Source organism: Schistocerca gregaria, chromosome 5 (assembly GCF_023897955.1).
Source record: "Schistocerca gregaria isolate iqSchGreg1 chromosome 5, iqSchGreg1.2, whole genome shotgun sequence".
Classification (NCBI taxonomy): Eukaryota; Metazoa; Arthropoda; class Insecta; order Orthoptera; family Acrididae; genus Schistocerca; species Schistocerca gregaria.
In genome coordinates, this window is record NC_064924.1 from 557,217,371 (window position 1) to 557,230,471 (window position 13,101).

Genomic DNA, 13,101 nt, shown 5'->3' on the forward strand with positions numbered 1-13,101 from the left:
ATCCCGCCTTGTTTTGCCATCCAAAAACCATGTTTTTGGGGTGTTTCAGTAACAGATAAAGATATTTGAAAACAGGAAGATGGCATTTATAGATAAACACATTTCTAGATAAACGCACTTCTAGATAAATGCCTAGAGAATATACTGTAAAAATTTCAGCTAATATCTGTGGTTATTTGTTATTTAGGTTTCAGCTCACACCGGATTTTATATCTACTAGTAGGGTAAGTTTGAACCTCTATATCTTAGAAGTGGATTAAGTTTTCAAGGTTGTTCGAGATCAGGATTTTGGGATTATATCATAAAAATTTATTGCGTATAGCCATCTACAGATTGGCAGCTTCATTTTATTACCAAAAAACTATTGGGAGCAAGCAAAGGAAAAAAAAGACATCATACAAGGATTAGAACATGTTGTACAATATATAACAAACAAACAGTAAAAATATTTGCATGAGGAGTCTATATGTCTCTGCTAAAAAAAAATTTAATGAATCAAAAGTTTTATCATTTAAATAAACCTTTATTTTGTTTTTAAGTAATGCATTGTTAATATATAGGACTTTGATTTTATTAGACAATGAATTTTATATATTATTCCAGGAATATTATATATCTTTCTGTACCTGAGTTAGATTTTTGAAATCAATGTGGAGATCAGTGTTCCTTACTTGTAATCTTGGTACATTTCATTGGTTTCATAGTGCACAAGACAGTTACCCATCTAACTTGAAGTGGAATACATATATTTGGAAGTTGCATTAAGGATACCAACTTTCTTAAAGAGATTACAACAGGAGATCCTCAGGGAAATCATACATGATACAGACAGCCTTTTTCTGCATGACAAAAATGTTCTGAGGTGTGAATTAATTGCCTCAGCAGATAACTCTATAGCACATAATAGAGTGGAAGTACCCAAATGAAGTGGACTTCGTGACATTGATGTCTCCATTGTGTGGGATTATCCTAATGACAACTTTTATGATGTGGAAAGCATGGTTTTCCAGCTAACGCTGCTATCTATATGGAGGCCTAAGAGTCTGGAGCAATGTGCCCTTTGTATTGGCTGATTGTTGAGTACAATAGGTATATTAGTTCCCTGAATTCAAGGCACATCTGATCTGCACTTACATAGTTCAGAAGGGACAGAGGCTCTCTCTTAGGAAGGCATGTAAAAAATTTTTATCAGTTTCCTTAAATAGGTACATTTAAACTTATTTCTGTTGTGTTTGGGTGTTATGATATTCAGTCTCCCTACAACAGCCTTGAAGTCACAATTCTTTGGATCCGTCGTGATGCTCCTTATTTGCTCAGGATTATTTCTTGCTAACAGGCCAACTATGTTTTTGCAGCCATGTACATTTCACATGTGCTCCTCACATAATTGCTCAAAATAATTTTTGGAGAAAGCATTCAGTACAATTTACAGCACTGAATATGTATTTCTGCCAATACATTAAGGGTCAACTAAAATAATTACAACATGCGCAGAGGCATTCAAATAATCATTCTTCCCATACTCCATATGTGAATGGAACGGAAAGAAACCTTAGTAACTGGTTCAATGGAATGTACCCTCTGTGATGCATTTAACGGTGGTTTCCAGTGTATAAATATAGATCTGCTTTCAATGTATAAATATATATGTGGATTAATATTACGTCTCTGACATATTTTACTAGTAATGAAGATTCCAAGATTGCCAGAAGGTGCCCCATAAATCGCTACAGTTAACAACATAGAATTATTTACAGGCATCTCAATGATAAATACTTCAGAATATTAGTTTAGATAAAAATCATGTACGTTAATTGAATAACACATGACACAGTTTTTAACAAAAATAGGAACACATCCTCTTCCTCTTCGTTTTCTGCAGTATAACACTGCAGACTGTAATCAGGTATAAAAACTGCAACCCAAGTACAGTGCAATTTCTGTTAAATATTCACAGTCTATGTGATGACGATTTTTGGCTTGTGGGGCACTCAATGGCATGGTTGTCAATGCCCCTACAAATTCCCAATCTTTTCACTGTCCAGTCTTGCCGTTTTGCTGAATAATGATGAAATGATGAGGACGACACAAACACCCAGTCCCTGGATGGAGAAAACCCCCCAGAAATTGAACATGTGTCCTCATGATCCAGAGGCTGCAATGCTAACCACTAAACCATGAGCTGTGGAGAATTTAATAGAGATACTGAGTTTCTTTTCTCAAAGTGAAAACTTGCTAACAGAAATATGGCAAGACACTTATTCCATGTTTGTTCTTATAGGCACAATTTTTATCCGAGAAACTTGCAGTATTGGTTCCCATGACCCATCAGTGATACACAGTTTTATATTCCTTGTAACAACGTTTAGTGACAAGTGTAACAACATTTAGTGTCAAGTAGTTACATGTACTACTGGAAGGCAACAGTTCCTGTTAAGCATCCAAGCTTTATATTTCAGTACTAATCCATGTAGTACTATCAGACATTACAAACATCCTCATTCAAATTAATCATTGTTTATAATTTATATAGAATGTTTCACACAGTGCAATGTGAAATAATACTTCTCCTTAAGGTTCAGAGTGCCTTTGGCGGAAGCTTTGAGCATAATAGAACCATCAAGGAGACACTACAGATCCCTAAATTTAATGCATTCCACATTTCAGATATGGAGTCCATTCTCTCACAAAACTCCTGATATAACAGTACCTAAATATTACTGATACAAGAACTTAGTTCAGTACAACTGGAGGTTACCACTGCCTACAACACAGCCATCTCGATCAGAACTGCCCATGGCCCAAATGATTGTAGATACGTCTACATTATTTTACAACAGTTCGCTTGCACTTGTTGTGAATGGTTCGCACACCAGATTATCAGAATTTACTTTCTGTATCATTAACAATTTGTTTTAGCACTATTTCATATATGAAGTGAAATATAAGTCATTTTACGAGTGTGTTATAAGAGCTTAAATTGTGGGCTGACAGAATTGTAGTGCCTATATCTTTCTAAATCTTATTTCTAGCTGAACCTTCCCCATAAAAGTACAAAAAATGACACAACTCTCTAGAAAAAACAAATTTAGAATAATGTTGTACTTCTTCTTTAACCATGGTCTTTAGGGACCTGGAGGAAAATTTCACTTAACATAGTTTCTGAGTAATATTGCACTCCCTCCCTAAGCAAGATCTTTGAGTGATTAGATATGAAATGGGCTTACAAAATAACTATTAATGAAGATTTGAACAGAAATGGGACAAGTTTTCTCAGAGGAAATGTCTTTGTGGATAGAGTGGCTTAGGGCAGTGTTTGGATTGTGTGGCAAGGAAAAGAAAATAGAAAATTGGAACCAAAGAATTGATACTAGTCAGTCCTCACAGACAGATAGACAGTCTCACCCCACACACCCCCATTCCCCCATTTGTCTGTAAAGAATTCACGTTAGTATTTTGCAGCTGTGACTTATTAAACTGATTGGTAATTTTTGCTCCTGTCAGCAACTGCTTTCTTTGGAATTGGAATTACTACATTCTTTTTGAAGTCTGAGGGTATTTCATCTGTCTCACACATCTTGTGCACCAGATGGAAGAGCTGGCTCTCCCAAGGTTCTCAGTAATTCTGACGGAATATCATCTAGTTCTGGGGCCTTCTTTCAACTTACCTGTAGATCTTTCAGAACTTTGTCAAATTCTTCTCCCGTCTCATCTTCATCTATATCCACTTCCCTTTCTAAAATATTGCCTTAAAGTTCATCTCCATTGTATAGACCTTCTATGTACTCCTTCCACCTTTCAACTTTCCCTTCTTTGTTTAGGACTGGTGTACCATCTGAGTTCTTGATATTCGTACACCTGCTTCTCTTTTCCCCAAAGGTCTCTTTAATTTTCCTGTGGGCAGTATCTATCTTCCCTTCTAGTGAAATATGCTTCTGAATCCTCACATTTGTCCTCTTAACAATTCCTCCCTAGCAGTTCTGGGCCTCCTGTCGGTCTCATGTTTTAAATGTTTGTATTCGCTTTCACCCACTTCATTTGTTCAATTTATAAATTTTCTCCTTTCATCAGTTAAATTCAGTATCTCTTTTGTTATCCAAGGATTCCTACTAGTCCTTGTCTTTTTATCTATTTTATCCTGTGTTTCCTTCAGTATCTCGCCTCTTAAAGCAACACATTTGTCTTCTACTGTATTCCTTTCCCCTGTTATAGTCTCTTAATGCTACGCATTTGTCTTCTACTGTATTCCTTTCCCCTGTTCTAGTCAACCATTTTATAATGTTCCCTCTGAAGCTGTCAAAAGTCTCTGGTTGTTTCAGCTCATCCATGACCGATCTCCTTAATTTCCAAAATTTTTTCAGTTTCTTCAGTTTTAATCTACAGTTCTTAATAAAGTGTTTCTTAACTGGTCATAAAATAAAAACAGCCAATGATTGTAAGTATTTTGTACAATTTATCTGCATTGTAAATTTTACACCGTAGAGTGTTACTTCGCATAATGAGCATGATTCGCTGCTGAATCGTACTCATTATTAACCCTCATTAATTGAAATACTTTGTCTGTAGGAATCAATGCATAAAGGTACTCAAACAGATTTATAATACCCTATTGTAATTTTTATTTATAGTACAATATATTTTAAAGAAAGCTGTTTAAAGATATTTGTTTATGCCTGTGCTTCAAAGTCTGTTGAAAAAGGAACATAGCATTATTGTTAATTAAATTCATGGCACACACAACTGCTGTCGTACTAGCGTCTTAAATGAATTCATGTTAGTTATCAATGACAAATGGAAACTGCAGTTCATAACAGACAGTGCATGGGAAAATGTGGGTTACCATGTATCGTCGAAGGAAAGATCTTGCAACATTGTTGCAAAGAGTGGAATCCTGAGCAATGGTATGGGTGACAACAATTGCTGTGTGAGGCACATGCTGATCAACACAGCTAACTGGACACAGCATTGTTGGAGCTTCTGCTTTACAGAGTAGTAGTTTATAGGGGAATGCATGACTTAATGTCCTTTTACAGTGGCCAAAAAGACCGATCAAGGCCAGAAGGTGTTTCTGAAATGGTTATCAAAGACTGAAATACATTACACCAAACAGACTCTTAATGCAAAATATCCTTCATTAGGTGAGTCAATTTCTTGCATTTTCTTCTACTCATTGTGATAATTACCTGTAATGGGAGGTGCATGATAAGCAAGTATTGACTGTAACAAAAAAATCTTGATGAGTCGAATATCACGCATGTCTGAACCATTACTGTGGGCTGGGTTGATGGAATTCGTGGGCCCGTTTTGGCCCACGGGTCATGGTTTGGAGACCCCTGGACTAAGTAGTTGACCACAAAGTTATAACTAGAAGATTCCACAATTCTTTGGGTATTTGGGCGACAATTTTTACTTGACACATTGTGTCAAGTCTTTCAGCCTGTGACGTGTGGCATGATTACAACACTGTTCCTAGTATTGTAGTCATATTTTCTTAAATGGCAGAATTTCATTTATACATTCTTACACAGTAAAATGTGCACGTCCTTCTGGTAAATGAACAATAAGGCTGTCTGGTATAGTGTTTGGTATACCAATGTTCCACATAGCACATCTTTCCATATCAACAACCACCGTATCACGCCAGTGCATGACATTAAATAACTGCAAATGAGTTGATGACTCAAAACCAGGACCATCAAGCTTCACCTTTCATACTTAAGTGGAAGACATAATAATTGACAGAAAAGCCCTATCTTCTGAGGACTGTTGGCTTTGTAGTCATCACTTGCCTGTTCAGTCATTGAAGTGTGTGGGGTTACTGTATCACTAGCACAGACCTCAGATTCACCTGAAAGAAAACCATATGGTCCATACAACCTTTATCACTATGGGTATATTGTGACTCTTGAGTGCGACATTTGGTGCAGGATGTGTGATTATCATTTTCATAAGGTACTGTTTGACTATACATTACCAAAGAAAATGTTTTTTTTTTGTTTATTTGTTTCATTATGTTGTAATTTATTGTGTGTGGTAATAAAAAAAACAGAAATCAGCTCTGTAATAATGCGCTCAAAAATTTCTTTATTGTTACTCATGTTATTTCTGCTTATTTTCTTATGTTAAAACAAGGAATTCAAACATTCTGTTGAGCTACTGTCAGTGCCACAGGTTTCTTGATTATCATTCAGAATTTACTAATAAATTGAAGATGTAATGTAATTTTTAACAATATTGAACTCGTTAGTGTGGCAGTCTTTTTATTTCTTTGACGTGTCATCATCTTACTGGTGATTTTTCCTTTCTGTTCATTTTGAGGGTATGGATCTTCAATCTGGCACCCATAGAACCAGCCAGATGTAATCATTTAACATAGTCCTAATTCACTGATTTTCAGAAGGGCTGGTTTCCCATAATTTTATAATTTTACAGTAATTAGTTTTTACATTTTTGTTGACACAAAATTTATGTAATAATGCTAGATATGAGATTACAGTGTAAAATAGTTTTTATAATTGATGAAGAACAAAACCAGCTGTAACTTGTTTTGCGTAATGTGACAGTAAATTGTATCTTCAGTGTCTTGATCATATCTTCGGTGTGGTAGCCTGATAGCACAATAAAATATTTTAATCTGTTATAAAATACAACCTTAAGTTACTTATTTTGAAGATAAAAATATTTTGTCTGATTGACTTCTTACATTATGATACCATTTACAGTGATACTTATATTTTCAAACCTTTAAAAGGGATAACAAAAACAAAAAAATCCTTTTTGTGAATATGTTGCATTATATATCTTTATAGAATATTTCTCTGTAGTCAGTAGCCACCAGTTTATTAGCACTGTTGTTTGAAATAGAAACATACACTCTTTTGTAACCTATATTTTCTAATTTTTCAGGCTGTTGCATGCTGATGATTTCTTATGTACATCCGATTATCCTCGTTTTTTGACAGTAAATGCACGGAAATCAAAGTATTGTATGGTATGCAAGTTCTACAGTGCAAGGTAATGTATATCCTAATTTTTCACATTCTGGAGCAAAATTATCTTCTTTTCACTCTTAATAAGTGTGCTCATTAACTGACTGAGAGTTGTCAGCGCTATGTTGAGCTTCCAGTATATGAGTCGTTACCAGAGAGAGATCCATTCAAAGTGGGTGGGCATCAGAAACAGCATAACATTTAGTCAACTGCATTGATATATAGAAAATTTCCACACTTATTAATGGTATAATTGGCCCTGTAAATACATGCAGAAACTGGACCACTTACAATAAGAACATAATAGAGTTTGTAATCTACCCCTCCCTCACATCATTTGTTGATTGTCATTCATTTCATAATTAACTCTTTTAATAATCTTTGAAAGGAGTAAGATTTACAATAAACTTTTTACTTATCCTACTTTTAATGTAGTTGGTTTCAGTGCTTCACATCTAGGGGTTGATTCTTAAAGCTGAATTTTTTGATACTATAGGTTGTCATGGTTCCAGTTAACATAACTTTTGATAGAATTGCCTGAGAAGTAATTTCTGTTTCTGTAATTTTTATTCTTTCACATTTTTCTATATCACACTGTTTGTACAATTTACACTGCAAAATCGAAAAGTACATTGTAATTGCCAAACATAAAAACATATCTGATCATGTCAGAGGTGTGCCTACTACTAATCCATTCTGCGGTACTAACAATATTCCAAGAGTTTACAAATTTTCTTGGCAAATGAATCTCCATCAATTTATATAATTATTTTATAAATGAATCCACGAATAAACATAATAAACATCATCAGATTGTGCAATTAATAACAGGAATTTTAAGTGTGCCAAATATTTCGTAATTTTCAAACGTTTCTAAAAAAAAGTAATTTTAGCTGTACATACAGAGCTAGTACATATCGATTGTGAGAACAAAAATAATTTCTTTTTATAGATTTTAGTGTGAAATATAATACATTGTGTACAAAATCGTATGCAATTCTGCTAGAAAAATAGTTGATATAATTTAACCTGTTTAAAAATTTGTAAATATTTTTTTGGTATCGCCTATTTCTGTTCAGGAAAAGTAATTTTAGAGGAGGATGTCCTATGCCCCCCTCACAAAATTTGAAAACAACATGTTTACAATATTTTGTGACAGACTATAAGGTTTGCCAAATTGTGCACAAAATGATGCCGAAAGATGAATACAGACTTACAGAAGTATCTGATATGTAACATATTACAGAAAACATTAGAAAAATATTTACAATTCATAATTTTACGTCTCCGGGGGGGGGGGGACTACTCAAGAGGACTTCGTTATCAGGAGAAAGAAAACTGGCATTCTACGGATCGTGTGCTCCCTGCCGCCGTTGGATAAGCAGCTGCCAGCAGAAAGTCGTATACTCCTAGCTCACTCATTTCTTACATAGTTTAATTCTTAATTTCTTTGCGTATTTTTGGTATTTGCATTGTTTAATTCATAAATTTCAGGCATATTATAGTATTTGAGAGTTGTAGTATCGCGTTTTAGCACCTGAATAGTGTAAATTCGCGTAGTCGTTTGACTTCTGTCTTTGTTTTGAACGGCCAGTGTTGGTTGGTCTCAGCCAGTGTGCTCCCTGCCGCCGTTGGATAAGCAGCTGCCAGCAGAAAGTCATATACTCCTATCTAATTCATTTCTTACATAGTTTAATTCTTAATTTCTTTGCGTGTTTTTGGTATTTGGATTGTTTAATTCATAAATTTCGGGCGTATTATAGTATTTGAGAGTTGTAGCATCGGGTTTTAGTACCTGTATAGTGTAAAATCACGTAGTCTCCTTCCGCCGTCAGCAGTGAGTCAGCAGTGCACAATTAGCAGCATTACTGCATTTACTAGGCAATCTTGTATTTTCATAACCATTTAAATTTTGTGTCGATTTGTTTGTGCTCTCTGTAGATTAGTTCAGACGTTCTTTGCACAATAGTTGTTAGCATGGATAGGGACTGCAACTGCTGTGTTCGGATGCAGGCTGAGTTGGCATCCCTTCGCTCCTAGCTTCAGGCAGTGTTGGCTTCAGTCACACAGCTTGAGGCTGTTGCCAATGGACATCACTGTGGGGGTCCTGATGGGGGTTTGTCGGGGACAGCCAGCTCATCCCACGCATCTCCCGATCGGACTACGACTGTGGCTGCCCGTAATACTGCCCACATTGAGGCTGATTCCTCACCTGTGGTAGAGTGGGAGGTCGTCTCGAGGTGTGGCAGGAGGCGAAAGACATTCCGGAGGGCTGAACGGAAAGCCTCTCCAGTTTGTCTGACGAACCGGTTTCAGGCTCTTCTCGGGCTGATATTGATCTTCAGCCTGACATGGCTGCTTGTCCTGTTCCAGAGGTTGCCCCTCAGTCTGCAAGATCTGGGCGGTCGCAGAGGGTGGGCTTACTGGTAGTTGGGAGCTGCAACGTCAGGCGCGTAATGGGGCCCCTTAGGGATATGGCAGCAAGAGAGGGGAAGAAAACCAATGTGCACTCCATCTGCATACCGGTGGGAGTCATTCCAGATGTGGAAAGGGTCCTTCCGGATGCCGTGAAGGGTACAGGGTGCACCCATCTGCAGGTGGTCGCTCATGTCGGCACCAGTGATGTGTGTCACTATGGATCGAAGGAAATCCTCTCTGGCTTCCAGCGGCTATCTGATTTGGTGAAGACTGCCAGTCTCGCTAGTGGGATGAAAGCAGAGCTCACTATCTGCAGCATCGTCAACAGGACTGACTGCGGACCTTTGGTACAGAGCCAAGTGGAGGGTCTGAATCAGAGGCTTAGGCGGTTCTGCGACCATGTGGGCTGCAGATTCCTCGACTTGCGCCATAGGGTGGTGGGGTTTCGGGTACCGCTGGATAGGTCAAGAGTCCACTACACGCAGTAAGCAGCTACATGGGTAGCAGGGGTTGTGTGGCATGGGCTGGGTGGTTAGATGGCCTCGGGCAAGTACAGAAAGGGCAACAGCCTCAAAGGGTGCGGGGCAAAGTCAGGACATGTGGGGACCAAGCAGCAATCGGTATTGTAATCGTAATCTGTCGAAGCTGCATGGGTAAAGTACTGGAACTTCAAGCACTGGTAGAAAGCACCGAAGCTGAAATTGTTAAAGGTACAGAAAGTTGGCTGAAGCCAGAGATAAATTCTGCCGAAATTTTTACAAAGGCACAGACGGTGTTTAGAAAGGATAGATTGCATGCAACCGGTGGTGGAGTGTTTGTCGCTGTTAGTAGTAGTTTATCCTGTAGTGAAGTAGAAGTAGATAGTTCCTGTGAATTATTATGGGTGGTGGATACACTCAACAACCGAGCTAGGTTAATAATTGGCTCCTTTTACCGACCTCCCGACTCAGCAGCATTAGTGGCAGAACAACTGAAAGAAAATCTGCAATACATTGAACATAAATTTCCTCAGCATGTTATAGTCTTAGGTGGAGATTTCGATTTACCAGATATAGACTGGGACACTCAGACGTTTAGGATGGGTGGTAGGGACAGAGCATCGAGTGACATTATACTGAGTGCACTATTCGAAAATTACCTCGAGCAATTAAACAGAAAACCGACTCTTGGAGATAACATCTTCGACCTACTGATAACAAACATACCCGAACTTTTCAACTCAGTATGTGCAGAACAGGGAATAAGTGATCATAAGGACGTTGCAGCATCCTTGAATATGGAAGTTAATAGGAATATAAAAAATGGGAGGAAGGTTTATCTGTTTAGCACGAGTAATAGAAGGCAGATTTCAGACTACCTAACAGATCAAAATGAAAATTTCTGTTCTGACACTGACAATGTTGAGTGTTTATGCAAAAAGTTATAGGCAATCGTCAAATGCGTTTTAGACAGGTATGTGCCGAGTAAAACTGTGAGGGATGGGAAAAACCCCCCGTGGTACAACAACAAAGTTAGGAAACTACTGCGAAAGCAAAGAGAGCTTCACTCCAAGTTTAAATGCAGCCAAAACCTCTCAGACAAACAGAAGCTAAACAATGTCAAAGTTAGTGTAAGGAGGGCTATGCGTGAAGCGTTCAGTGAATTCGAAAGTAAAATTCTATGTACCGACTTGAAAGAAAATCCTAGGAAGTTCTGGTCTTACGTTAAATCAGTAAGTGGCTCGAAACAGCATATCCAGACACTCCGGGATGATGACGGCATTGAAACAGAGGATGACACGCGTAAAGCTGAAATACTAAACACTTTTTTCCAAAGCTGTTTCACAGAGGAAGACTGCACTGCAGTTCCTTCTCTAAATCCTCCCACAAACGAAAAAATGGCTGACATCGAAATAAGTGTCCAAGGAATAGGAAAGCAACTGAAATCACTCAACAGAGAAAAGTCCACTGGACCTGACGGGATACCAATTTGAGTCTACATAGAGTAAGCGAAAGAACTTGCTCCCTACTAACAGCTCTAGAGGAACGGAAGGTTCCAAATGATTGGAAAAGAGCACAGGTAGTCCCAGTCTTGAAGAAGGGTCGTCGAGCAGATGCACAAAACTATAGATCTATATCTCTGACGTCGATCTGTTGTAGAATTTTAGAACATGTTTTTTGCTCGAGTATCATGTCGTTTTTGGAAACCCGGAATCTACTCTGTAGGAATCAGCATGGATTCCGGAAACAGCGATCGTGTGAGACCCAACTCGCTTTAATTGTTCATGAGACCCAGAAAATATTAGATACAGGCTCCCAGGTAGATGCTATTTTCCTTGACTTCCGGAAGGCGTTCGATACAGTTCCGCACTGTCGCCTGATAAACAAAGTAAGAGCCTACGGAATATCAGACCAGCTGTGTGGCTGGATTGAAGAGTTTTTAGCAAACAGAACATAGCATGTTGTTCTCAATATAGAGACGTCTATAGACGTTAAAGTAACCTCTGGCATGCCACAGGGGAGTGTTATGGGACCATTGCTTTTCACAATATATATAAATGACTTAGTTGATAGTGTTGGAAGTTCCATGCGGCTTTACACAGATGATACTGTAGTATACAGAGAAGTTGCAGCATTAGAAAACTGCAGCGAAATGCAGGAAGATCTGCAGCGGATAGGCACTTGGTGCAGTTAGTGGCAACTGACCCTTAACATAGACAAATGTAATGTATTGCGAATACATAGAAAGAAGGATCCTTTATTGTATGATTATATGATAGCGGAATGACCACTGGTAGCAGTTACTTCTGTAAAATATCTGGGAGTATGCGTGTAAAATATCTGGGAGTATGCGTGCGGAACGATTTGAAGTGGAATGATCATATAAAATTAATTGTTGGTAAGGCGAGTACCAGGTTGTTATTCAGTGGGAGAGTCCTTAGAAAATGTAGTCCATCAACAAAGGAGGTGGCTTACAAAACACTCATTCGACCTACACTTGTGTATTTCTCATCAGTGTGGGATCCGTACCAGATCGGGTTGATGGAGGAGATAGAGAAGATCCAAAGAAGAGCTGTGTGTTTCATCACAGGGTTATTTGGTAACTGTGATAGCGTTACGGAGATGTTTAGCAAACTCAAATGGCAGACTCTGCAAGAGTGGCGCTCTGCATCACGGTGTAGCTTGCTCGCCAGGTTTCGAGAGGGTGCGTTTCTGGATGAGGTATCGAATATATTGCTTCCCCCTACTTATGTCTCCCGAGGAGATGACGAATGTAAAATTAGAGAGATTCGAGTGCGCACGGAGGCCTTGAGACTATCGTTCTTCCCATGAACCACACGCGACTGGAACAGGAAAGGGAGGTAATGACAGTGGCACGTAAAGTGCCCTCCGCCACACACTGTTGGGTGGCTTGCGGAGTATAAATGTAGATGTAGATGTAGATCGGAGTGTGGAATATCAGATCCCTTAATCGGGTAGGCAGGTTAGAAAATATAAAAAGGGAAATGGATAGGTTAAAGTTATATATAGTGGGAATTAGTGAAGTTCGGTGGCAGGAGGAACAAGACTTCTAGTCAGATGAATACAGGGTAATAAATACAAAATCAAATAGGGGTAATGCACGAGTAGGTTTAATAATGAATAAAAAAATAGGAGTGCGGGTAAGCTACTACAAACAGCATAGTGAACTTATTATAGTGGCCAAGATAGACACG

At 38.3% G+C, this 13,101-nt stretch overlaps 1 protein-coding gene across 1 annotated transcript in view; it reads left to right on the forward strand.

Moving 5' to 3' along the window:
- Nucleotides 1-13,101, forward strand: part of LOC126272376 (snRNA-activating protein complex subunit 3-like) — a 161,015-nt gene that overhangs the window by 127,918 nt on the left and 19,996 nt on the right. The window contains exon 5 of the mRNA XM_049975190.1: nt 6,907-7,014. Coding sequence (XP_049831147.1) covers nt 6,907-7,014 — 108 coding nt within the window. The remainder of the gene's footprint in view (nt 1-6,906; nt 7,015-13,101) is intronic.